Source organism: Tursiops truncatus, chromosome 20 (genome assembly GCF_011762595.2).
Source record: "Tursiops truncatus isolate mTurTru1 chromosome 20, mTurTru1.mat.Y, whole genome shotgun sequence".
Classification (NCBI taxonomy): Eukaryota; Metazoa; Chordata; class Mammalia; order Artiodactyla; family Delphinidae; genus Tursiops; species Tursiops truncatus.
The window spans coordinates 47,763,774-47,790,502 of NC_047053.1; the positions used below are offsets into that span (position 1 = coordinate 47,763,774).

Below are 26,729 nucleotides of genomic sequence, written 5' to 3' on the forward strand. Positions count from 1 at the left end.
CGAGGGTTGGGGCGGGAGGGCTGGTGCTCACGTGACGGCGGGGCGGCGCCCGGCTGGAACCGCCGCTATGCGCTGCTCCGGGCCGGCCTGCTGGGTGTTGCTCCTCGTAGCGGGTCTCTGTTGTGTGCACCGGGCGCGCCCCCGAAACGTGCTGCTGATCCTCGGTAAGTTCCGACCCGCCGGCACCCCGGGCACCGCCCTCCACGGCCGCCGGAAGAGGCCAGCGCTAACCCTCCGTGCCCTGCAGACCCCATTGCCGTTCATTCCCCGACTCCTCTTTTTGCTGGCCCCAGACTCTTCGTGGTCGGCTTCTTGGAGAGGCAAGCAGAGGCGGCCCTGCCCACTGCAGGGTCTGGAGGGTTCGGCCCCAGCATTCACACCCCATTCCTGCCCCCGGTTCTGACCCTGTAGCCCGAACCGTGACCAGAGCAGCCAGGGCTAAGCCTGGGGTCCCCACCCACCTCAGGGCGTTGGGCGGCTTTCCACAGATCGCAGAGGGGATGCCAGAAGAGGGGCTGGTGCCCAAGTCCTCAGAGACCAGCAGGGTGCCCTGGATCTCTCATCTTCTCCCCAGCAGTGATAACCCCGTTTCCCTTCCCTTTTCAGACCCCAGAGCATTGTGGCTCAACTCTCTTTCTCCTGGCTGAAGGGAGCAGCCCCCACTCACCCACCCGCCTTCTCCCCTGGCCCTCCCCGCCTCCGTGAAACCCCAAGTTCCTCTAGTGCCCTGTTGTTCACGAGACTTTCTGCTTGGGTAACCCGAGCCCAGCTATCACAAGGCAACCTGATTCTTTCCTCTTTTGAGGTCTGGCTGTCTGCCAGGGCCACTGTTTCTGATTAACTTTGTGGTCTGGGGCAGGTCCTTCAGCTAATTGTAACTTAAACAGCACCCTACAGAGCGGCTCCCTTCAACTCCCCCTATCTCAGGGGCATTGGCGGAGAACCAGCACGTGGATCCACGTCCTCAGGCACGTCTGCAGAGCCCAGGACTGCCGAATCATGCCTGCTTGGATCTCATGCTCCCCTCAGTTTTATGCCTGCCTACTAACATGTTCACCCAGTTTTCATATATGCCTGGTGGCATTCCCACTCAAGTAACAAGCCTGCTGAATATCATGCCCACTTGGGTCATTCCCACTTGGAAATCACACCTGCCTGATATCAAGTCTACAGAGGTATCATACCCGCCTGGGCATCACTGCCAGGCCACTGCAGCAGGACCCAGGTCTCTCTCACTCGCACATGCTGCTCTTTCTGAGCCCAGGCCATCAGGTCCTCTATGTCTCCCTCCTTCCTCAGCGGATGACGGAGGCTTTGAGAGTGGTGCCTACAACAACAGTGCCATCACCACCCCTCACCTGGATGCCTTGGCCCGCCGGAGCCTTGTCTTCCGCAATGCCTTCACCTCCGTGAGCAGCTGCTCTCCCAGCCGGGCCAGCCTCCTCACTGGCCTGCCCCAGGTGAGGGCAGCAGGGGTTCAGGAGGAGGGAGAGCCCCCAAGGCTTCTGCTGCTGGGAACCCCTCCCTGGTCTCCCTGGGGATGTGCCCACCTTCCCTCCCCCACCCCCAGCTAAATGGTCCAAGTGCAGCCCTGCTCCACCACTGTGTGACTGTGAGCAAATCACTTATCTCTGTGTGCCTCAATTTCCTCACCTGAAAGATGGGGTGTTAGTAATACCTCACTCCTGGGATTACTATAGGATTGGCCAAGTTAACTCTCTATATGTAAAGCTCACAGCAAGGTGCCTGGCAGGTACTTGCCCAGCCCAGTGTTAACTCTTTTCATGATATTGTCCCAGGAGCTTTTGTGACAATAAAAGCTGCCATTTAAGGCACTTGCTCTATTGTGCTAAGGTATATGTAATGAAAGATTTACCATTTTAACTATTTTAAGGCTGCAGTTCAGTGGCATTAAGTACATTCACATTGTTGTGCAACCATCGCCACCGTCCATCTCCAGGACTTTTTTATCACCCCAAACTGAAACTCTGTCCCCATTAAACACTAGCTCCCTGTTCCCACTGCTCCGCCAGCCCCTGGCAACCACCATTCAACTTTCTGTCTCCGTGAATTTGGTTACTCTGGGTACATCACATAAGTGGAATCATATAGTGTTTGCTTTTTTGCGGCTGGCTGGTTTCACTGAGCATAATGTCCCCAAGCTTCACCCGAGTACGTCAGTACCTCACTACTCAAGACTCAATAATGTTCCATTGTGTGGATAGAGCGTGTTTTGTTTATCTATTTCTCTATTAGTGGACACTTGGGTTTCTCCCACCTTTGGTTGTTGGAATAATGCTGCTGTGAACCTGGGTGTACATGGGCGCTTACTCCTGATGTATTATCTCACAGCGTTATTTTATGCGGGGGATGCGCTGTCCCTTTCTGAGAGCCTGAGGCTGTGAGTAGGAGGCCTACATAAAGAGCAGACTGTGGCCTGTACACAGAAGCTTCCTGTAAGGTTAATCAGGCAGCTGTAGGCTACGCTCACCTCTGGGCAGTGAGCCACAGGAATAAGGACAGGGATTTTCCTTCTTACATCTCTCTAGCCTGTTTGAGTTTGCAACACGTACAACAATTTTTTTTACACTCTAAAAACGTCAGCTAATAAAAAGAGGCCTGTTGGTGTGGTTTTCACTCTACGATGTGTGCTCTTGATAGAAAAATTGAGAAGTACAGGTACACAAAAAGAAGAAAATAAAAGCCACCCCTAATTTTAGTGTACATTCTCCCAGTCTATTGTATTTCCTGCTGTCGTCCCATGGTAGGGACCTGTGGGCCTGTTGGGCGGGGAGTGAGAGATGGAGAAAACCTCTATGAGAACTCTAAATCAGGGGCCTACAAAGGGCCAGGCTGGTGAGCCTGGGAGAGCAGAAGCGTTGGGGGTGGGGTGGGGGACAGGACCCTGGCTGCCAGGAGGCGCCCGGCCTCACAGCATCTCTGCTGGCAGCATCAGAACGGAATGTATGGCCTGCACCAGGATGTCCACCACTTCAACTCCTTCGACCGGGTGCAGAGCCTGCCTTTGCTGTTGGGCCAAGCTGGTGTTCTCACAGGTGAGGGGCTTCGTGTAGCCACAGGGGCAGGACAGCAACTTACCTCCCTGCCCCAGAGGGGCAAGGCCTTGTCCCGAGCCACCATGGGCCCTGTGTTGCCTGCTCTGAGCACTTGACCCCAAGGAATCTGGGCCTTCTGGCTGGGCCATGGCCACACGAGAACAAGGGCCCGGCTGCCTCCTGGAGGCCACAACAAGACACAGGGCCTGGGGAGCGGAGAAGGGGGCAGAGGGGAGTGGGAGACCGAAAGGGCTCTGGACAGGCCTATCTCCCCGACTCCAGGCATCATTGGGAAGAAGCACGTGGGGCCGGAGACGGTGTACCCGTTTGATTTTGCGTACACGGAGGAGAATGGCTCTGTCCTCCAGGTGGGGCGGAACATCACTAGAATGAAACTGCTGGTCCGGAAATTCCTGCAGGCTCGGGACAACAGGTGTGAGGAGGGTCCCTCCCCCTTAACTGCTCTCACACAGCCAGACCTCTGGACAGTTAATGCTGGATGCAGATCCCAGAGTCTTTGGTTGGGATTCTTGGAGTCTCCAGACAGCTGGGGTGTGGGTGGAGGAGAAGGTTCCAGATGCTCAAGTTGATCTGGTCAGAAGAAGAGGGGACATGGGGACACTGAGGCAGTGTGGATCACGGGGAGGCTCTCAGTTGTAGGGGAGTAGGCAAAGCTGAGGGGTGTTCCTTTCCAAAGGATGAGGCTCCCCAGGGTAGAAGCCAGGTGGTGGGTCAGCCATCTGACCTTGACCTCAACGCTCAAGCCCGTCCTTCCATCTGCAGGCCTTTCTTCCTCTATGTCGCCTTCCACGACCCCCACCGCTGCGGGCACTCCCAGCCACAGTACGGGGCCTTCTGTGAGAAGTTTGGCAATGGAGAGAGTGGCATGGGGCAGATCCCAGACTGGACCCCGCAGACCTACAACCCAAAGGATGTGCAGGTAGGAGGACCCCTCACCACGTTTCTGAGAACTACCCTTCGTCCTCCACCCTGTAAATATGGGGACCTGTGCCCATCTCGTGGGTTGGCAGCCCTGGCCCCAGGTGTGTAAGAAGAAACCCACTGACTCACTGGAGCCAGGGCCCCATCTGTGGGGTGGCAGAGAGAAGCGTAAAGACATGGAATGATGTACCCAGAAGCGTGGGTGTTCTGGGATAATCCATTCAGGAAGAGAGATGATTTTGGGCCCTGGGAGGAAGGCTGGCACCTGTATCTCCCACCCTAATTCAAGCGCTGGCCACTTTGCCCCCTCCACCCAACCTATCTGTTCTAACCTTGACGTGCCACCCACCTGCCCCATCCCAGGTGCCTTACTTCGTCCCTGATACACCGGCTGCCCGAGCTGACTTGGCCGCGCAGTATACCACCATCAGCCGCATGGACCAAGGTGGGTTCAAGGAGCCCAGGTGGTGGGATAGGGCACAGCTTGGGCCTCCATCTTGAGCCAGAGCCAGAAATCACAGTGCCGCAGGGCCGTGTCCCCTCTGGGGGAGAGTCCTTCCTGCCTCTTCCAGCTCATGGTGGCCGCAAGTGTTCCTTGGCTTGTGCAGCATTACTCCAGTCTCTGCCTCTGTTGTCACATGAGCTCCTTCCCTGTGTTTTCTCTTTAGTCTGTGGCCCTCCTCTTCGTTTAAAGACACTTATTCGATTTAAGGACCACCTAGGTATGTCAGGATGATCTCATCTCAAGATCCTTGAGTTAATTGTATCTGCAAAGACCCTCTTTCCAAATAACGTTACATTCACAGGTTCTGTGTGGACATATCTTTTAGGGGAACCACCATTCAACCCAGTCTGGGAGGTTGGTGCCTTTATCGTTTCCCTGTTGGTACCATTAGTTCATGGGGACTTGGGAAGGGGGTGGGTGTAGAGAGAATCCTATCTTCTGGCCCCACCCAAGACCATCCTTATTACCTCCACGGGGAGATTCCAGGAAACACAGAAACCACTGCATGGCAGGTAGCAGCTGCATAGGGGTGACACGGAACTGCCAAGGTTGGCCAGTGTCCTGGAGGGGTGCACTCAGGTGGAGGCCATGCAAGTACTGCTCCAGGACAGGGCCCTGGGCAGAGTGCTGGGCGGGAGGCCTGGCTGGTGGCAAGGAGGGCCGGGGTGATTGAAGGAAAAGATGGTGCAGGGTTCAGCAGCAGGATGAAGAAATGCTTTAGTGCACACGCATTCCCACAACTGCACATCTGCCTGCGGCTGAGCTCTGCTATCCCCTCCACACCCTGCAGGGATTGGACTCGTGCTCCAGGAGCTGCGTGGGGCGGGTGTCCTGAATGACACCCTGGTGATCTTCACATCCGACAATGGTATCCCCTTCCCCAGCGGCAGGACCAACCTCTACTGGCCGGGCACTGCTGAGCCCATGCTGGTGTCATCCCCAGAGCACCCAAAACGCTGGGGCCAGGTCAGCGAGGCCTACGTGAGCCTCCTAGGTATGACTCTGCATTCCATGCAGCAGGGGTCGAGGAGGGGGAACGGAGGAGGAAGAGGACATTTAGTGGGACCACCACGACCAGACGTAGCTCCTCACCCACTACCTTATGCGGTTGCCACATCACCTCAGTGAGGAAGGGATGGTCAGCCCCATTCTACAGATATAGAAATGAGGCTCAAAGACATGAAGTTAGGAGCCCAAGGTCACACAGCTTGTAAGCACCAAGCTTGGATTCCAGTTTGGGTCTCACTGGCTTCAAGCCAGTCATTTTTCCACTGGCCCACTGGTGAGCATCGATCACCTGGCGCACTTGCTAGTATCCAGATATCCCACCCCAGAGTGTCTGATTCAGTAGGTCTGGGGTGATGCCCCAAAATTTGCATTTGTGACAAATTCCCAGGTGATAATTGATGCCCCTTGACCCCACGTTGAGGGGTCAGGGCAGCAGCATGCTTGGGCCCCTGTGGGCTCAGGGCTCACATCTCCCTTTGGCCCCAAGGTCAGGAAGCGTTCTGGCCACAGCACAGAACAGGAATAGGCCCCTGTGTGGGGGCTTCCTCGCTAGTCTGAAGGATTTTAGAAGGATCCTGGGTATCACCAAGTTGGGGGCTCTTGTCATGGCATTGAAAGCATGATGGCCCAGAGGGTGACGCAGCCGTGACGGGTTGGCCTGTAGTAGCTTTTTCCTGTTGGTGATTTGATGTGCAGGGTGGCCCACCAGCTTCCAGAGTGGCCTGGATTCACCCCTTCCACGGGGGTGGGTCTGGTGCCCTGGAGGGCCCGCCCTACTGAGATGTCATCTCCTTTCCAGATCTCACGCCCACCATCTTGGATTGGTTCTCTATCCCCTACCCCAGCTATGCCATCTTTGGCTCAAAGACTGTCCAGCTCACTGGGCGGTCCCTCCTCCCGGCGCTGGAGGCGGAGCCTCTTTGGACCACGGTTTTTGGCAGCCAGAGCCACCATGAAGTCACCATGTCCTACCCCATGCGCTCCGTGCACCACCAGAACTTCCACCTTGTGCACAACCTCCACTTCAAGATGCCCTTTCCCATTGACCAGGACTTCTACGTCTCGCCAACCTTCCAGGACCTCCTGAATCGCACCACAGCCGGCCGGCCCACGGGCTGGTACAAGGACCTGCATCACTACTACTACCGGGAACGCTGGGAGCTCTTTGACAGGAGCCAGGACCCCCACGAGACCCAGAACCTGGCCACTGACCCCCGCTATGCCCAGGTTCTGGAACTGCTTCAGACCCAACTGGTTAAGTGGCAGTGGGAGACCCACGACCCCTGGGTATGTGCTCCCAGTGGGGTGCTAGAGGAGAAGCTCTCTCCCCAGTGCAGGCCACTGCACAACGAACTGTGAGGCCCTCCCCACCCCCACAGTGGGGGACCGCTGTCCTGTGTCTGAGCTGTGTCCTGGCACAGGAATTCCCTGGGGGGTCCCCAGGATGGTGCAGGGTCCCCAACCTGTGACAAGGTGAAGGTGGTCTGGGGAACAGCAGGAAGAAGGGTCTGGGACATGGGGCTTCAGTCCCTCTTGGTTCTCTGGAACCCACAGACGTTTTTGTGCCCTTCACCTGAGAGGAGATGGGATTCTGTGTGCCACGAGGGTGGTGGGTGAGTGCAAACTGCATTCAATGAGGGGACAGTGTCTGTTTGTCAGTCCTGGTCTGGAGGGAGCCTTTGAAGGAAACTTGGGCTTGTCTTCTTCCTTCACTTTGTTCACAGTCAGGCTCCTGAGCCCCGGGCTGGGTTTCCATGAGACCACTGATTCTTGGCAGGCTCCCTAAGTGACGAGTTTCATCCTGGGGTCTGTATGGGCAGAGCTTGCCCTTCTTTTTGAGAGTGTCCAAGGATGAAGATGTCTCCGCTCAAGGCCTGAAACCGCCCCATCCTCTGGTTGGGTGAATTCTGTTTGGGTAAACACAAGTCTGTAGCACAGACAGTACTCATGGAATGCTCCAGACCTGCCCTGCCTCCGCCTGCCTGGAAAACCCAGAAAGGGGGCATTCTCCTTCAAGTGGATGGGCTCCCATCACCCTTCCCACCCCCATCAACTCCATCCTGGAGGACATGGTGGGGAAGCCACAGGCCAGAGCGTTGTAAAAGCTTTTTATTTTAGTAAAATATACCAAGTTCATTTTCTGAATTTGTTTATGACACAGGGGCCATCAGCAAGGCCTCTACTCTGTCCACACAACCTTCTTCTGCTCATCTGCAATGGCCAGGCGGACACAGCCGAGCAGGGCATGCAGGTCGCTCCAGCTGTCGGGGGCCAGGCTGCTGTACAGACAGGGCACTTCATCCAGCTCACCCTCCTCTTGCCTGGCAGCCTCCAGGAGCTGGTTCTCTGCGGTGCCGAGCTGCTGCAGAGCCTTCCTGCCAGAGCCGGAGGTGGGAGCGTGGCTCAGGGAGAGCCTTGCACTAGCCTCCCAGCACGGAGCCCCAGAAATCAGCCGCCGGCTTGGAATTCTAGGGACCTGGATGGACCGATGATGCAACAGATGCCCCTAGACACAGATGGCCTGCTTCGAGGGGACCCAGTGCCTTGTGAAGCAGATGTGACTGGGGCCCTAGATGACATTGCACTAACGGAGGTGGTGGGGTGGGGTGGCAGATCTAGTTTATAACTTCGGTTCTCAAATTATAAAGGGGGCAGCAGGATATCTGGGCTTGTCCCAGCCATGGACCAAGTAGTGTTTTTCAGTCTCTGTCCTTACCTAACACAGATGGACTGTTAACTCTACCCCAGGAAACATGTGGCCTCAGCCGAGGTCAGTCAGGTTCTAGGGTCTCACCTTACTGTCCTCTGGGCTGCTCCCCGGGGGTGGGCTGCAGGACCTCTATCCTGGATGTTTTAGGGGAACTGCCCTGTGACACTTCCAAGGCTGGCACTAGGTGAGATCCTGGAAACCCCATCACGGGCTCTGGATGTGGTCGCCATGGGCCTTATGGGGAGTTCTGGTGCCCATTCAAACCTCACCACCAGCCCCCAGGTGTACACCTACTTGAATTTCTTTGCCACCTTCTCATTGATGGAGATGTGGATAATGATGGGGAAGATCTCCATCTTGTGCAGGACGCGGACACTGTCCAGCTGGACATCCAGGAGGGCATGGGTGTTCTGGGGGGAGAGGGGAGGGAAGTGAGCCTCAGCCTTAGAGGAAGCGAGCGGAGCCCACACCCAGGAGTGACGCTGAGAGAAGGGAGAGAAGGGTACAGGCAAGACTGAAGTTTGTAAAGGAGGTGGGGAGAAGAATTCAGGGATGCCCTTTTGTATATGAGCGTGCTGGCTGTACAGTTTTGAAAGTTTCCATCCGTTTGATTTTTTGCCTGGGAAATCTAGAAATCAGAGGCCATCGGGATTGAGGGAGACTGCGTAGAGCTCAAATCCTAGGAGTTGGATGGCTCCATCTACCTCTGGGGTTGTGAAGGATGGGGGGCCATTGTGCCTCTGACTCACAGCTGTTCCTGGCTGCTTTGTATCAACACAAAACTTTATAGTTCACAGTAAGCTTCTTTTCATATATTTGTTTGAGTCTTAAAACATGGAGTGTTATCTCCACTTTACTAATTTAGCAAATGTTTATTAAACATCTCCTGCGTTGAGGAAACAGGCTCAGGGAAGTTAAAAGTCCCGCCTGAGATCATGTGGACACCAAATGGCAGAAACGGGGTTTGGTCTTTCCATGATGGAGCCAGAGACAAGATGAGCACCAACCTGGGGTGTCCAGGGGGCCCTGGAGGTTGGCCTTTCCTTTTCCCACTGCCGTTATCTGAATGGAGTTCCTCACAGCCCCTACCCCACCCCTTACCTTTCTCATGAGGGACTCGACTGCTCTGCAGGTGACACAGTAGCGACCACCAGGCGCCTCCCTCTTCTGGATGATGTCCCCTCTCTGGCTGGAGGCATCATACTCCTCCTGGCTCAAGTATGCTGAAGGTGACAGTTGATGGGGATGTCACCCACCCAGCCGCTCTCCCAGGAGCCCATGCTGAACACCCATGGGTCTGCCCCCACGGACCCCCACCAGCTCTGGGGCAAGTTCTTCCTAGGGTGTCCTCTTTATAAACCTGACCCTGCTCTTCCTGCTTGGAAGAGTCCATGCCCTGTACATTCACCCGAAACCATTGGACACAGCAGGTGCCTAGCCAGTGCCAGGATGTGGGTGGATGGATGGAAGGTTGGGTGGAAGGAAGAGTGGAGGGAAAGAAGGAAAGACGGACAAATGTAGATAAACCCTTCTCCCATCACTTCCCAAGCTCCGAACTTACATATGCAACTTCTTACACCCAGAAATCCCTTAAATCCGTGGTTCTCAACCAAGAGCAATTTTACCCCCAAGGTGCACTTGGCAATGTCTGGAGACATTTCTGACTGTCACAACTGCTGGGAAGGGGGTATGCTCCTGGCATCCAATGGGTTGAGGTCCAGGTATGTTGCTTATCTGTGATGCACAGGAGAGCCCACAACAGAGGATGATCCAGCCCTAAATGTCGTGCCCAGGCTGAGAACTTGTGCCCTGTATAAACATGTTAAAACACACCCTGGGGCTTCCCTGGTGGCACAGTGGTTGAGAGTCCGCCTGCTGATGCAGGGGACGCGGGTTCATGCCCCGGTCCAGGAGGATCCCACATGCCGCGGAGCGGCTGGGCCCGTGAGCCATGGCCGCTGAGCCTGCGCGTCTGGAGCCCGTGCTCCGCAGCGGGAGAGGCCACAGCAGTGAGAGGCCCGCGTACCGCCAAAAAAAAAAATACAAAAAAAAAAACCACACCCTGACTTTTCCCTTCTTCCTGAATAGCACCCAGTCTCCCAAGTGAGAACTGCACGTGCCCTCCTGCTAGCCTCCACCCTCCAAAGCATCACCAGATCCTGCAGACAGCTGGCAGACAGCTCTTGGGGCTGCCCTCTTCTCCCCACTGTGGCTTTGCTGTACCACCTCTGGCCCAGCCCCTAGCCAAGCCCTTCTCCAGTCCGTCTTCTATTCCACTTGAAAACGGGCCTGATTCAAAGATCGGGCCTGATCATGTCCCCTTGCCTACCACGTAACACGGCACGTCTGGGCACCCGCTGCCTCCCCATGGTGCCGTCTGTGCCTCAGTGCCTTTGTACACTCTGCTCCCTCAGCCTGGACTTCCTGGTTCTGCTCGCAAACTCCTGTCCTGTCTTGCCGTCAGACTGCAGCCCCACTCCCACCCCCTCCAAAGAATCCCTCTCTGGATCACTTGTGGAGCTAAGATGGGTCAGTCTGCCACGTCTTTAGGTGTCTGTCTCCAGAGGAGCAGAATAGACCCTGAGGGCCTCTTGGACTCTCTATCTCTAGCCCGCTGCACAGAGCCTAGCACACAGCAGGTGCTCACTGGAGGAACTGCGTGGGCCACACTTGCTTCTCTCTGTCCCCTCTGTGAACTCCAGGGGAGAAGGACAGGGCCCTATTCACTCTCAGCTTGTAGCCTAACTCTCTGAGGCAACCACCAACCAGTGATGGGTGGATGGAAGAAAGCCAAGGAGCTAACTCCTGCTCTCCACTCTCCAACCAGCTGAGCCACCTTTCCTGCTGAGCAGGGCCAATGGGACCCAAGATTCCCACTGGCCAGTTCATCTCCATGGCCCTACACTGAGTGGCTTTGGGCAGGTGGATGGAGCCCTTTGGTTGTTTAACTCCGGTTAAGTACAAACCTATCTGCCAGCAGAGCTGCACTGGGTGGAATAACATACCCCCCAAATCCATGTTCATCTGAAACGTCAGAACATGACCTTATTTGGAAATAAGGTCTTTGCAGATGTGGTTAGTAAACATGAGGTTGCACTGGAGTAGGGTGGCCCTAAATCCCATGACTGGCTCCTTGTAAGAAAGTAACATGAAGACAGAGGGACACACAGACAAGGAGGCAGAGATGGGAGTAATGCAGTCACAAGCCACCAGCAGCCACCAGAGCAGGAAAAGGCAGGAAGGACTCCCCCTGGAGCCTTTGGAGGAAGTGCAGCCTGCAAAGACATCCTGACTTCAGACTTCTGGCCTTCAGAACTGTGAGAGTACACATCTCTGCTGTTTTAAGGCCCCCGCCCTGCCAGTTTGTGGTCCTTTGTTTCGGCAGCCCCAGGACACTCCTCTGGTCGTGCCGCCCTCCTGAAAGCAGATACTTCTCCTTGCCACCTGACAGTCAGGTGGGACTCCCAGGAGACAGCGTACCTGCTGGGCACTTCTTATATCCTTGGAAGAGGCACAGCTTCTCCATCAGGATCTTCCCGACCACCCTGGGCACGAAGAGCACTGGCCGGGGGCCGGCTGGGCCTGTGGCTGTGCACCGGGGTGTAGGGCACCAGGGTGAAGTAGCTTTCGGCCCAGAAGCACACAGTGGAGGGGTCTGTGGGAGGAAGGAGCCATGAGTGGGCCCGGCGCCAGGCTGCAGCAGCCCCCCACCCCCAGGAAGGCCTGTGTCTGTTTGGCTCGCCACTGCAGCCCTGGCACCTGCAGTAAGTAACACAGGGCACGCTGGGCTCGCACACGACGCACCACGCCCTCCACACCTGCCCCGGCTGATTGCTTTGTACCTGTTGATTAGATTCCCTGTGCTTCTCTAGGATCAGCTTCATAGGCTGCAGTTTAAAACCTTTTCCTTGTTTGGCTCACAGGGAGGATAGAGAAACCATGTTCATCCTTGCAAACAATCTGGAAGCTTCCTGTGTCTTCTCCCTCAGCCTCAAGGGACACGTGATCCCAGTCCTTCCCTCCCTCTCTGGTCCCTGATCTCCTCTCCTGGTCATTTAGGTTATATTAGGCACTCAAAACACTTTTCAAGAAGAAAATAAACTCAAAACGATTTACCTTTCTCTAAGTTCACTTCTGCTTATCTCATTGCACAGTTTTACCTGCTCAGGGGTCTGTGCTGTGCCGGCCTCTGTCACGGCCTCATGCCCACAGCAGTCACTCAGCAGTTGTCTGAGGGTCCACTGGTTTGTGCAGTGTTGGGCATTTGGAGAGTGTTCAGACTTTAATATTCTAAAAGGACTGCTGTCCAGATGACTGTACCAGTGGCTTCGGACAGTCTTATTGCGGCAGGTTACAGAAGTAGGAGTGTCAGTTAAAGGACATTAAAGGTGTGTAGCTCAGCTGCTCTCCAGAAGGGCAGGTAGACGTCAGTTATGGTTCTTAAAGACAGATTCTGGCCTAGATGAGTGGCATCACCCTGACCCAGCTCACCAACCACAGCAGCCTCCAAAGACCCTTCACCAGCTCCACTCGCCTCACCTTCTACCTGGCTTGGGTCCAACTGGCCCCCATCAAAGGATGACCACAGAGGGCTGGCCTTGGTTCTGTCCATACCGACGATGCGGACCAGCTTCTGGGCTCCCCCAGAAGGCTGCTGGACGAGGCAGAAGGGACGTCCCACGGGGCTGGGGGGCTGGCACCAGCCCCCCGCCGGCAAATCCAGCGTGGTCCCTGGACTCCCAGGCTGTGCCTGCTGAACAGCCAGCAGGCCCAGGCCCCATGCCAGGGTGTAGGTGACAGAGGGTGGCAGGAGAGGGTCCTCAGGCTGAGCCCCCCAGCCCCCTTCCCGAGCAGGGCATCCGTGGGAAGCAAGAGGGAAGAGTAGGGAACCCCCGGCCTGGCCCTGCCATGATCCAGGGGGCTGCCCTAGTGCCTTGCTCAGGGACCGCTGAGTGCTCTATGTCGGGAGAACCCAACAGTGCCTGGTCTCAGTGGGGAATAAGGATGGGGGCCAGATGGTAGGCAAATGGGGTGATGGAGGGAGCAAGACGGAGAGAGCATACATGACGTATCTGCACGCAGTAGAGGAGCTTGCAGGCTGGGTGGCACGCAGACCCAGGTGAAGGTTTGGAGGGCCCAGGGGAGAAACACGCCGTGTCACCTCCCTCAGGTTAGCAGCCTACACTTTCCACCTGGGACCCTCAGCCAGTACCCACCTGTCTTCCAGCCCATGCCAGGTGGGGCTGGGACCCTCTGGGTGGAAGGAGGGGTTGATTGGGCCCCTCCCTCCAGATGATGTGAGCTGGGAGAGAGAGGCAGGGCCCACCCGAGCGGGACCCTGCATCTAGGACCTGGGCTGACTGGTCCTCACCTTGTGGGCCATGGTGCTCTGATGAGCCATGTCCTGGATGAGGGCGATGAGCAGCTGCTGAGCTGTGAAATCAACAGGGCTCTCAGCCATTCATTTATTCCCGGTGTTGTTTTGATTTAGGAGAGTAGATATTTTTATAATAAGAAAAAAAATGAGATGTTTTTAACGCTATTAGAACTGAATTGGCCCCATTTGGATATCAGGACTGTCTCATAAAGGGGATCCGTTGCCTTAACCACAACATGAGCTGATAACTGAGAATCTCACGAGGACTGTTAGAAGTGTGACGAAGGGCTTTCATCTTGGGTGGACTGATGCTTACATCAGGAGCTCTGTGTGTGATCATTCGAGACACATGAGAACTCAGCTCAGCACACAGACAGCGAGAGAGAAGCCATGGGGCCCGAGGGACTCCTGACTGAGGGCTCAGCCCCTCCCTCTCCCTCTCAGCACTTGCCTTCACTCCCTACCCGCCCCCCTACCCTGGGAGGAATGAGTGACACCTGTTTCGAGAATTTCTTGCTTATTATTTTTTTTTTTCTTTTGCGGTACAGGGGCCTCTCACTGCTGTGGCCTCTCCAGTTGCAGACAGAGCACAGGCTCCGGACGCGCAGGCTCAGCGGCCATGGCGCATGGGCCCAGCCGCTCCGCGGCATGTGGGATTTTCCTGGACCGGGGCAGGAACCCGTGTCCTCTGCATTGGCAGGCAGACCCCCAACCACTGAACCACCAGGGAAGCCCTTTTGCTATTCTTAAAGGGCCTAATGTTTAATAATTCTGTTTTTAGGCTACATCAAAGTCACCTCCCTGCCCATATGTTCACTTAATAATAATTCAGTTGTACATTTATGGTTTTTGCAGTTTAATGAATATTTTACAGTAAAAAAAATTTTAGATGCCCCCAATGGTTAAAATGGTGAATTTTATAATGCGTATTTTAACACATACACACACAGTAACGATAAGATCATTACAGTAAAAAAAAAAAAAAAAAAGCCCTACATCAGAATCTTATGTAGCCTATATCAGAAGATCCCTGGGTCAAGACTGCCGCATCCCCAAAGGCTTCTCAACTGGTGCATAGTCCAGACTACAACAGCTCACAGGCTCACCCTCCAGAGTTCAAGGACGTCAAGGTGGAGAAGGGTGCAGGGTTTTGATGAGAATCACCAGGACTCTCCTCTAAACACGTGTGACACTCTGCTTTACATCAGCCCAAGAAGGAGTGTGGGCCTATCCAATAATACATCTTTGTCAAGTTGAATCTGTGGCTTCCTGGGTTACCTGCCCCTCCCACTGACCCCACCCCTGAGAGGATCCTGGGGGCTCGAGGGTTGGTGCCACACTCACCATCACAATCTGGGTGCCGGGGCACAAGGCCATCTCGTCTGCTGCGGAGCCCGGGGTGACCCGATGAATGTAGATGCCTGTGAGGTTCCCGCCAATAACGCTTATCTGCTCCAGCAGCGTGTCCCCCGGAAGGCCAGCACCGTGACCTGGCTCAGGATCTTGCGGGCTGGCCTCCGCCTCACCGGGACACTGTTGCAGAAAGGGAGGGGACAGAGCTCATGCATCCTAGAGCAAGAGGTCGGGCCAGGCCATCTCCCCATCTGCCCCCTCTAGTCCCATCGCTCTGGAATTCTCCTTCCCTGGCCTCAGAAAGGCTGGTAGTGGGGACACAGTCCTCACTCTGCTCTGCCACCTGCTGGCCCTGGCCCCCGCCCTCTGCTCACCTGGCGGCGAGGTGGAGGCCCCCAGAAGACAGCTACAGGATGTTCTCGGACTCAGGGAGGTCTAGGAGGAAGCTACGGGCTTAGGCCTCGAGCCAGCCTACCCCTCAAGGTCACCCCCCTTCTGAAGGAGCTTTGGTTCACCCGTGCAACCTCAGTGCCGCCACCACAGGCACCCCCTACCTGTTCTGTCTTTTGCTGAGGCTGAACCTTCTCTTGCCCCTCCCTTCCTTGATGCGTAGAACCTTGATTCACCTCCCCTAAAATAGGAGTAGCTGGTGGAGAGCTGCATCTGCGAGAGTTTAACCTACATTGTGTCCTTTTGCAATCCTTGAATGAGTTGCTAGCATTTTACAAGATAGGGAATCTGGAATCTGGATTTCTGGCTTCACTTGAGAAATCAAATCTGGCATAACCCTGGCTGTGTATTTCTGTGTGGCAGCCATCGCCGGCACTGGCCATCGGCTGCCTCCTGTCTCCCCAGGCCACGCTGCTGACCAGCTGGCCATGGCAGGCCTCTGAGTTGACAATCTCCTAGGACTAGATGTCCCCAGAGTCTCTCCAAGGCCTGTATTTTATATGTGTCCTGTGAGGCAGATGGCACACAGCCCCCAGCCCAGGTGAGGCTGCCCTTCTCACCTCCTGAGCCTCTCACAAGAACCAGAGGGCCAACAGAGAGCTAAGAGTTGCTGGCTGCAGGCAGCCTGTGCCCAGCTCACAGGCAAACAGCCACTTGCGTTTACATTCAAAGCCAAGTGAAATTATACACTCCTGATGTATTTGAGGTCAATTCCACTAAAGTTATATGAACCAGGACATTATGCAGAATAATGACAAAAGGAAAAAAAAAAAAGAGCCATGACTCTTTCCTGTTCGTGCTCTTACATCCCAGTTGGTTATACCTGGGGTGGATCCTCTCAGTTGATCACCGTTATAAATAAAAATGGCAATGAATTTGCAAAAGCAAGGTTTCTGGTCATGTGACCCACAGAAAGCCTGGGGCCGTCTGTCCTAAAGGTGCCGCTAGGCAGAACAGCGTGGGGTACGCGCGCCCCTTGGTGGCCGTAGGATGAAATCTAGAGGGTGCTAAGCACCTACTGTGTGCAAGGCCCAAGGCTGGAGGCAGATGTGCAGTGGTGGCAAAGTAAGGGGGCTGCCCCTGAGGGGTCTGTGTCTTGAGAAGGAGGGAGGACCAGTTAAGTGACAAATATGAGGAATAAGCCACAGGAGAAATGGGAATGTCTCAGGTGCCAACACCCAGGAGAAATGTTCCTAGCAGGTGCCTCAGCCAGGAACAGTGAGGATGGAAGCCTGTTGTCCTCTGATATCACTGGGAGGCCCAAGTGTCCATGGGTCGGAGCAGGGAGGGACAGAGAGACGAGGTGTGTGTCTGGAGCTGTCTGAACATTTATGCCAAGCTGGATGTGGAGGCGAATGCAACTCCCTTAGCCTCCAGGTGAAAACAAAAGGACGCCCAGTAAGCACGGCACATCTGGACACTGGTTTGAACTGCCAGGTAGTCTGGATTTTCCCAGAGGCTCAGAGCAGGGCAGTAGTCAAGTTCGCTTCTCTCTGCCCATCCCCTGGACAGAAACTGGGGTGTCTCATCTACCTCCCTAAGATCCCTGTCTTCACTTCCCCGCCTGGCTCTGCCAGCCCAGCCCAGGGGTGGTGGGGTGGCTGCAGAGGTTGGGGGGTATGCTCACCTGCCCTGTCTACAATCTCGTAATCCAAATCTGCATCACCCTTCTTAGCACCCAGGGAGCCTCCCTGGTCCACCTCCAGGGTTTTGGGGCAGCCACTGAAAAACATAAGAAGATGGAAGCCAATGTCCCAGTGAGCTGCCAGGGGGCTGGAGTCATCCGATCCCTTTACCAGCCCCTCTCTACCTGAAAGACGAGGGGTCTTCCCAGAAGTCCTCTGTGGCCCGCTTGTACAGGAACTGCTGGCTGGGAGGCACAGGGCTGCTGGAGTGGAAGCTATCCACCAGCTCTCGGCTGGACGTGGCGCTCAGGTCAGACCAGAGCTGAGACTGGAGGAGGACGGGGCAGAAGTCACCACGGGGCTGTCACAGGGACGCCCGGGACACCTCTCCTGCTGCCATACTGTGTAAAGAGTATAATGATGATAAACCACAGCCTCCCACTGACAGGGCAGAGGAGGCAAGAGGGAAGGGAGGGAGGAGCAAAGAGCCAGGCCACATTAATTGAGCACCTACTATGTGCTGGGCACTCTATTACCTACCTTCTATATTTTATATTGCTTAGTTCTTACGATAAATCTACACGGTGGGTAGCGTTGTCCCACTTTACATATAAAGCAACTGAGCCCCAGAGAGGCCAAATTACTGGCTAGTGAGGGTCACACGCTGACGGGGTGTAAACATGCAAGATGCAGAGTGTGGCATTGGAGAATGCAGGTGAAATGTGTAGATCCAGGTGTAGCCCCTCGGTTCACTTAATAAGCATTTCTGTAGCATCTACTATGTGCCAGACCCTCTTCTGTCCCGATAGACGAGGGTGCACCTGGTCTGGCCCCAGCAGTGGCAGAGGAACTGGCATACCTCAGAGGAGCTGCCGTCACTGTCGTCCCACGGGCAGAGGGCAAACATGCGCACCAGCCGCTGCTTCCTCTTCAGACAGGGCTCCCTGGCTCCCGCCTCCTGCTTGGGCTGCCAAAGACCCAGATAGGCTGGTTAATTCAGGAAACGTCCTTTGGTTGCTCTTGGGGTTTCTACCAAGTCCCAACCCCTGTCTCCAGCCTCCTGAGTGGTTTCCTTTCATTGGCTTCAAGGCAAAACATTTATGTCCCCTCCTCCCAGCCTGGGACACCCAGCACTGTGGGAACTGGCCACCAAGGGGACATGCAGCAACCAGCTTGGTGACTGCATTTTATTCCTTTTGGATAATATCTGTTATTTTTTCCTGGTTATACAAATAATACATACTATATGTATAATATATCTAAACATACTCCGCAAAGAATATTGGTGGGGAGGAACAGGCTGATTAGAGAAGAAAATAAAATTGACCCGTCCTCCCACACTCAGAAATAGAACAGCTAGCAGTTTGCTATCTGTCCATCAGTCTTTTTTCAATACATATGTATATTTTTTGAACATGTTTGATGTGGTAAGTGGGTAGGAAGGAAGGGCTAGGGCCCCGGCATAGGGAGGGGAGGGTCTGGTTGTGCCTCACCCAGGTCCCTGGGCACCTCTGAAGAGTCTTGCCCACCCACCAGGGTGCCTTGGACCTGGAGCTGCCAGCAAGACCATAATTAGAGGTTTTACAGTAATTTTAGTTCTTTGAGAACATAGCTCCCTCCAGGTCTATCACTCAGCTCTCAGATAGTTGACTTTCAAGCATCCCAGGAAGGCATCATCCACCAGAGCAAGTGGCTGCCTGCACAGCTTCATATGCTGCCTTCTTTCTTCATCAAACACCACACATTACAGACTCCAGAACCTTCCACTAAGCTACCCCTTCTATGACGTGCATAGTATTACCATAAAAGGAAATGCAGAAGGAGACTCAGCCTGCCCAGCTGGGTACCTTCAACCTCTGACCACACTGTCTGCTCACGGGAGCCAGCGTGGTGGATGGAGCTGAATCCGGTGGTGCCAGCAGGGCCCGTGTGGCCGGCTCGGTCCCACCCCGAGCACACCCTGCATCCCCCCCCGCCCCCCCCCCCCACCCGCCTCACCTGAGCAGCAGCAGAGCTCACCCCTGGCAGCGACTCGGCCTGCACTTGTAGCCGCTGGACCTGCTGGCGCAGTTCGCAGACCTGGTCTGTCAGCTCAAACACCTTCCTGCGGAGTGCGTCCTTCTCTGCCAGGTTCTGAGAAATCTCCATCTGGGATCCATCCCTTGCTGAGTAGGCCTGCGAGCCGAGATAGAGCGGATCGACGCCCAGAGGATAAAGAGGCTGTGCCGCCACCACGCAGAAGTCCAGCTAGAGAAAGCCCCCCGTTTCTGGCCAGCTCACGTAAATGTGTGTAGTTCTAGTAACACCCAATAGGTGGGGTGCACACAAACACGCCCTGTTAGGAGTGAAAGGAGGGAGGACGCTGTACAGCAGGCATGTCAGGAGATGACAGTCAAGGGGAGTCAAGAAACCTCCCAGGGATCGGGAGAGACATCCCGAGTCTGGAACCTGCTGCCATCGAGGGCGGGTGACCCGGCCGGCCAGCCCTCGGCCACACCCAGAGGGGCGGGGCCTTCCCGAGCCTCCCGACCTCCCGAGACTCCGCCGGCGCAGCACTGTTCTCGGAGCCCCTCAGCCCGTCACCCCGGCCGGCCCCTTGCCTCTCCCCGGTACCTGGTCCCGCTCCTTCTGCAGCTCGACCACTTGGCTCTGCAGGACGTTCACCTTCTCCCTGTACATTTCGCAGTCCACCTTGGTTTTCTGGAACTGGAGCAGGGTCTGCTCCTTCTCTTCCCAGTACTGAACAGAGGGGGACAAACATGGCCCATGAAGGTCAGCGGCTGTGAGGGCGGGGCTGAGGATGGGTGGTGGGGGAGCCTCGAGGAGAGGGAGGGGGGCGGTTCTAGAGGGGAAATAAGGTGAATTCATGCTCATTTCTTAAGTGCTGGATTCCACGTGCATCTACAGAGTTGCGGTGTTGATTATATTTTAATTTGGTCATCAAAATATGCATGGGTGCTGCATGTCTATTTGTGTTTTGTTTATTCCATGTCCCAAAATGCATAAATATTTTCCCTCTACCTGCCTCATTCTCTTCCACTGTCTCCTTTCTCTCATCCTCCCCTTGCCTTTTATAGCAACTAAAGAAATCCCTGGCTCTCACCCTGGGGCCCCTATGCACTTGAAATCACTCTGTGTTCTAATCACTTGTTTGCCTGACATGTTTTCTCCCCACCCCACAAAGTAGACGTGACCTCTAGTCTTTGACTGTGAGTTGGTGCCCAATCTAGTTTTGACAAAGGAATCAACGAACAGGCCCATGCATTCGTTAGGCAAAGCTGGTCTTAAGCTCAGTGTGGATTAAAGAATCTCCTTCCTCACCCAGGCAGCCCGGCCCCTAAACACGGCCCAGAAGGGTCACCTGCTTTCGCTGTCTCTCAGCGGCCATGGCCCGCTCCCTCAGAGAGTGGATGCGGTTCACCAGCTCCTGCATGCTCTCCAGGGCCTCATCCAGGTTCTGCTCCAGAATGTCCTTCTCCGCCTGGTGCAAAGAGAGGTCAGCCCAGGGACCCTGACCTCCCCAAAGGCCTGCCCCTGGGGAAGCATCCCCATCATCTCGTCCCAAGGATAGGAGGCTGGAAGCTTCAAGGATGGTGGTGTGTGGGCAGATTTAGCCTTATTACCGCACATCAGGCAGGAAAAAAGGCAAGGTCAGCAGTTAAAATGGAGAACATGCATTTCAGCTCCAAGTGTGCATGGCTAGGAAACAAAGTACAGGAAGCTGAAAGCCTCTGAGGGTAGCATAGCACCTCCACTGTTTAGGCAGCTTCAGGCTGCTCCTTCAACAAATCCACAAGCAGAGCTTCCAGGAGGCGGAACACCAACGGGTGGGTCATTCCCCGCTCACGCTAACTTTTATGAGTGATGGCACAGTTCAGGCCATGGGGTGGCAGTGCCAGGTGGCGGCCTGCCCCACACCCCTGAACGTCTATTGAAGGACTAGTTCAAAAAATAGATATTTATTGATTGAAAGGGACTGGAGAGGAGAGGCAGAGGGCTTGCATAATTCCAGGGCTTTGGCATCACTAACTTCTCTGCATCCTACCATTCCCCACTCCCCCATGCCTGCGTGGGCAGGGCACCAGAATATTTTGCAGGCAGAAACGTTGCCCTGCTCCCACAACCTTAAGCTAATTCCATCAATTATAATCAGCCTCGTCTATTCCGAACAACAGGGCAGCAGCAAACCAGCTTAGTAAGACTTTCGAATATGTGTGCAACAGCTATCAATTCTGCTAACATTTGGGGGCTGGGAAGAGTGGGAATGAGGGATGCGAGAAGGAGCCATGGAGATGAGTCACTAGGTTTCATCTCACCCAGGTCTTAGCCACACCTCAATAGAACCACTTGTCAGAAATCCCACAGTCTGGAGGCCACAGGCCAAGGTCAAGGACACTCCCCGCTGGCCACCAGGGAAGGAAGCTGAATCTTGTGGGGACCAGGGCAGGAAGCTGACGCTTGGAGGCACCAGGACCCACCAGGCTGAAGGTCAGGGAGCGGAGCCTCTCATTCTCCTCCTTCAGGCGGCTCAGCTCCTCATCTCCAGGCTCCAGCTCATTCGTCATCTTCAGGGACCGCTCTTGAAATTCCCGCTCACAGGAAGAAGACATCTTCTCTCGCTGCAGCTCTTGCTTCATCAGATACAGCTGCCAGGATGGAGATCAAGGGGGAGAATGTAACTGCAGTTTCTCCACGAGACCAGGAGCCAGCTGTGGTTCTCAACGTTTCTCCTTAAGGATGATGCTGTTCATACTCGAAGAGGTCCCTCTCCGGAGATTTCAAAATCCATTAAAGGATTTTACCTAATGAATAGTTCCAGTCCCTGCGGGACGGGAAAGGCATTTTAGCTTTATTTTATAGATGAGGTGTAGGGGTTAAATCACTGGGCTGGGGTCCCCAGGGACAGAACAAGGAGCCCTGGCCACCAGCTCTTGGATCTGACAGCCAGCACAGCCGGGAATGAATGTCCAGTAAGCCTCCTCCAGCATGGCCCTGCTTCTCTGCCTTTCCATATTCTGCTAAACACGTCAGATGAAGGGAAATTGGATTCATAAAAATCAGTAAGTAAAAAAGAGGAAAGTCAAGTCAAATAGAGCAGAGATGCCTGGGAATACAGGACCTGGTCTATTCAGACACACTTGAACTCTGTGTGCTAGTATGAGCCGCCTGCCACCCAGTGGGCTGCATGTCCAGGGCTATGAGCTCTGTAAACGACCTGGCCAGGTCCTGCTGGCCTCGGTCCTGCTGGGTAGTGGTCCAAGAGAAACTTGCACCTCGAGCTGATGGGCCTGGCCTCTCCCCGTCTCGGGTGTGGTGTCCCTGGGCAGAGGGGAGTTTCCCTGTAAGGCAAACCCAGGAGGTCTGGATGTCAGGGTGGAGTTCAGCACTCACTCCAGGGTTGGGGTCAAGCGGAGAAGGAAGAACCTTTGGGCTTGGACTTTTTACCTCTGACATCTAGTGAGCAAACTTTCCATAAGCAATTACCAAGTTCCTGCTATGGACTAATAACTAGGTTAGGCATATCATATTCTCCAGATTCAAAAAGTAAAATTAAATCATTAAGATCTGGAAGGAGGAGACCTAAAACTGATAGTAAACCAAACAAATGGGTTTGGGTCGGGGAGCACATCTCCAGCCTGCAGCTCAAACTCTGGGAGCTCCAGATGCCCAGGTCTCCGTGCATGCCCTGACAACCAGGACTGGCTGGAAAACCTTCCCTGGGCTGGGTCACAGGGGGTGACAGCCTCCCCTGGGAGCGCCTTCTAGTCCGACTGCCACCCCTGCCCCCACCTACCTTAGCATCACAGGACTCCCAAGGAACACCTGACTGTTCACAGACTCCCACTCCCATCAAAGTGAACTCAGAAAATCAGGGCCAGCTCAAGCGACAAGCTGCCTTACCAGGACAGCTGAAGACAGGTCTCTCTAAACCTCAGCCAACTACCCCAGCTCCTGGTACCTGTCAGCCACACCGGGGTTTGAGTATAAGTGGGCGTAGCTGAGTAGAAGCCATGCTAGTCCCTGCTTCATGCAGTGAAGCAGCTCAAGACAGGTCCCCAAATGGGAATTTAAAATGTTGGAGTTTCTTTGCAACTCAGCCCCAATGTAAATAGGGGTTAGTCCTAACAGTAAAGAAAAATTAGCCCAGAGATCCCTAAGGATATTTTGAACTCTATAAAATGCTCTTTTCACCCTACAGCAATTCTAGAGGGAGTCTTAGATTATAAGAGCCCTGAGGCTCTAAGATGCGGGTCCTCCTACTTGACCCTTTCCCATGTCAACATTCTTCTCAAAGCCCAAGGCGCAGATCTTCGCTTGCCTGTGAAGTAGGGAAGAAGGATAAACACACACACACACACACACACACACACACACACACACACACACAGGCATGCACAGTACTCCAGAAAAGGGAGAATGAGTTAGAGGAAGCTTAAAGGAATTGATGACCCCCAAATATGGTGTGTGAGGCAGAAGTTCACCAAGCACAAAAGGGGTGCTCCCTTGCACCCCTCAGCTAAAATCCGGCACCAAAGTGCCATTGTAACTGTCCAGCTATGCCCTTACCACAGATAGGAGGCAGCTGTTCTTACTCACTTTATACCTGAACTTAGAAACCTTCCTTCCTTTTCTTTTGTCCTGGGCAACGTTGCAGAGATAAGAGTACTAAACAGAGCATTCCTTTCACCCAGCATGGCCCATACTGTCTGAAAGTGGTACTTAGCAGCCAGAGAATGTTCAAGTAATTTAACCAAGCAAAATGGGACGACCTGCTTTCTCCTCTCGTACCCAAACCAGGCACCATCTCCACGCCTTATAAGGAGGAAGCCGGCCCCTCTCATTCCCCTGTAGACAGCTCTTGGACCCCATTCTTGGCCTATCCACCCTCCCTGGGTATGATGACCTGCTCTCCTGGGGACAGACTCTGCGTACTTGCCTTCCTTGTCCTTGAGAAGCGATGGCTGACCAGCCACAGTCTTGACTGAGCAGCCACAGACAAGCAGGCTTGACAGGCGCATCTGTCTGGGCCCTGCCCACAGGAGCCGAGCCTCACTCGAGCCTCCACGCATCAGTGAAACGCCAACACATTTTCCCACAGCAGGGAGGACGGGTGTGAAGGGTTTGTTTTGCCTTTGTGAGAACTGCAGGAACCTTCCGAGAACTGCCCGTGTATGTGGTCAACCCACAGAAGACGGTGATTGAGAAGATGATGGAAAATCTTGGAGTGGATAGAATCTTCTCTTCTATGTGAACAGTCAGCCCATAGATCCTTCAGAAAAGTCCTAGGAAGTTTAGGATAAATTCTGGACCTCTTCTTTGGTTCTCATGAGCAATTCTGGGAAGTATCTAAATAGTTCCAATAGATCCATCTAAAATCAACATTTGATAATTACTATTTAAATTTAAATGAGAGTCTTGGTTCTTCTATGTTAAGATATATCCAGAATGTGATCACTCTCGTCCTTTGCACTGCTGGGATCTGATCAGCGCCTACGCAGACCTCTGCAATGACCTCCTAGCTGCTTTCTCCATGCCCCCCGAGGCAGGCTCTCAACACAGCAGACAGGGCCTCCCTGCTAAAGGATGAGTCAGGTCATGTCATTTCCTTTGCTCTACAAATCCTCGAGGACTAACCATGCCCCACAGGTGAGACTGATTTCCTGGTACTTGCTGACCCTATTTGCATTTACCTGCTCCACATATGGGGCCTCCTTGCTAGCCTTTGACTGCTCCAGGCACATGCCAGTCCCAGGGCCTTTGTACTTGCCTCTGCCTGCAATGCTCTTTCCTTCACCTCCTTCAGGACTCCACTCAAGGGCCACCTTCCTAGAGAGGCCTTTCCAGCCATTCTATTTAAAATTGTAGGACTGGGCTTCCCTGGTTGTGCAGTGGTTAAGAATCCACCTGCCAATGCAAGGGGCACGGGTTCGAGGCCTGGTCCGGGAAGATCCCACATGCCGCGGAGCAACTAATTCCGTGCGCCACAACTACTGAGCCTGCGCTCTAGAGCCTATGAGCCACAACTACTGAAGCCTGCGCGCCTAGAGAAGGTGGTCCACAACGAAAGAAGCCACCGCAATGAAAAGCCCTCGCACTGCAACGAAGAGTAGCCCCCGCTCACCGCAACTAGAGAAAGCCCATGCACAGCAATGAAGACCCAATGCAGCCAAAATAAAATAAATAAATAAATAAATAAAAGGTCTCATTAAAAAAAAGTAAAATGGTAGACTTCCCACACGGCTCTCCATCCCCCTTTCCCTATTTCATTTTTCTCTATTGGACACACTGCTCCCCGACATATTATATATTCTAATTATTTATCTGTCTCTTGCCTGCCTCCTCATGACAAGCCTGAAACTTCCAGAGGACAAGGATTCTTGCCTTTCTTGTTTTCTTCTGTGTCCCCACCCTGAGAAGAGTGATGCTCCATGCATACTAGTTGGGTGAATCAATAAGCATTGGTTGGGTGCCTGGTTCCCACTGATGTATATACTACTCAAGAAAGAAGGGACAATCATAGTTCCATGGCCTATATGAGTAGCAAGGACCTTAAGGATTCTCCTCCTGACAAAGGCAGTTTCCCAAGGTCACACAGCTAATTGATGAAGGAGCAGCAACCAGAACCCAAGTCTCTTCCTCCTGGTGAGTGAGAGGGATGGGGCTGCGGCCGCTCGGGGCAGAGTAGGTAAGAACATAGGTCCGAACTCAGATAAGAAAACAAGTTCTTGGACCAGAGCCCCAGCCCTGCTGCACATCAGCTACCCTCTGGGGCAGGTTATTTAAACCCTCAAGCCTCAGCTTTCTTACTTCTCCAGTGGGGCTAATAGTGGCACCTGCTTCATGGTGGGAAAGCACTTCTCTCTGTGCCTGGTGCATAGAAAGTTCTAGATAGTTATAAAAAACTCAAAATGCTGTCCTTCCAGGTAAAAGAGGGGGCCAGAGCCTCACTAAGCCTCTGTTAAGAACAGAAATTCCGAGCGTTATAGGACCGGAGTTGAGAAAGCCCCAGCCCCCCAAGGTCCATGAGCTTTCTGAGGGCAAAAACCGTTTCTTAGTCACCACTGGGTCTTCAGGAGCACCCCGACTGACAGTTATTCTGTATGACACGGGACTATAGCTGTGTACACAATTCTAGGGTCAATCAAGCAGCATTTTGGTAACCTGGCTCAGGGGGAAGAGTATGTCCTGGAGAAACTCCCAAGCCCCAGGGGGCACCAGGATAGCACCACCTGGTGAGCACAGCCCCCGGCAGCAATCAATAAAGGATCCAGGAGTGAACGATAGACGGTCATTGTGAATGCCCTGGGCACTCTGTGGAGGGCCTCTGTGTGCTACTTTATCCATAAAATGTAGGGAGTTGGTGGGGGTTCTGGGTTTGCCTTGGAATCAAGATGCTAACACCACTTGCGAATGCAGGTGCTACAGGGAAGGCCCTGTAGGAATAAAGTTCAGACTCGCAGCAGAGAGCACCCAGGGACAGGGTTCCAGGCTGAAGTGTGGCTCGCTGGCCTCTGCATGGGAGCACGGACCCCCCCGCCACTAACCCTGGCCCGCACCAAAGCGGGGAGTGGGCCAGGGGAAGTCGGGAAGCAGCAATTTCCACAGGAACAGGTGAGACCGGTCATTCCCTGCTGCTTCTCACATTTGAACATGCAACTGCCTACCCGACAACTCCCCTTGGATACCTAGGCATCTCAAATTT

At 54.2% G+C, this 26,729-nt stretch overlaps 2 protein-coding genes across 2 annotated transcripts; one reads left to right on the plus strand and one right to left on the minus strand.

Moving 5' to 3' along the window:
• The first annotated feature begins 5 nt into the window (after positions 1-5).
• On the plus strand, positions 6-7,647 carry SGSH (N-sulfoglucosamine sulfohydrolase). Its single transcript, XM_033847065.2, has 8 exons — positions 6-164; positions 1,300-1,460; positions 2,951-3,056; positions 3,339-3,489; positions 3,840-3,996; positions 4,362-4,443; positions 5,294-5,497; positions 6,311-7,647. Exons 1-8 carry the CDS (start codon positions 68-70, stop codon positions 6,868-6,870), a joined length of 1,518 nt encoding a protein of 505 aa, XP_033702956.1. The 5' UTR covers positions 6-67; the 3' UTR covers positions 6,871-7,647.
• CARD14 (caspase recruitment domain family member 14) lies at positions 7,611-24,768 on the minus strand. The gene is given in 18 exon segments (XM_073797026.1): positions 7,611-7,886; positions 8,516-8,631; positions 9,323-9,444; positions 11,702-11,792; positions 11,794-11,876; positions 12,752-12,875; positions 13,593-13,649; positions 14,865-15,070; positions 15,073-15,131; positions 15,326-15,386; positions 17,029-17,123; positions 17,212-17,354; positions 17,886-17,993; positions 19,025-19,201; positions 19,640-19,765; positions 20,388-20,507; positions 21,505-21,672; positions 24,718-24,768. Coding segments are annotated over 18 exon segments (2,103 nt in total). The 3' UTR covers positions 7,611-7,690.
• Positions 24,769-26,729: the final 1,961 nt, after the last annotated feature.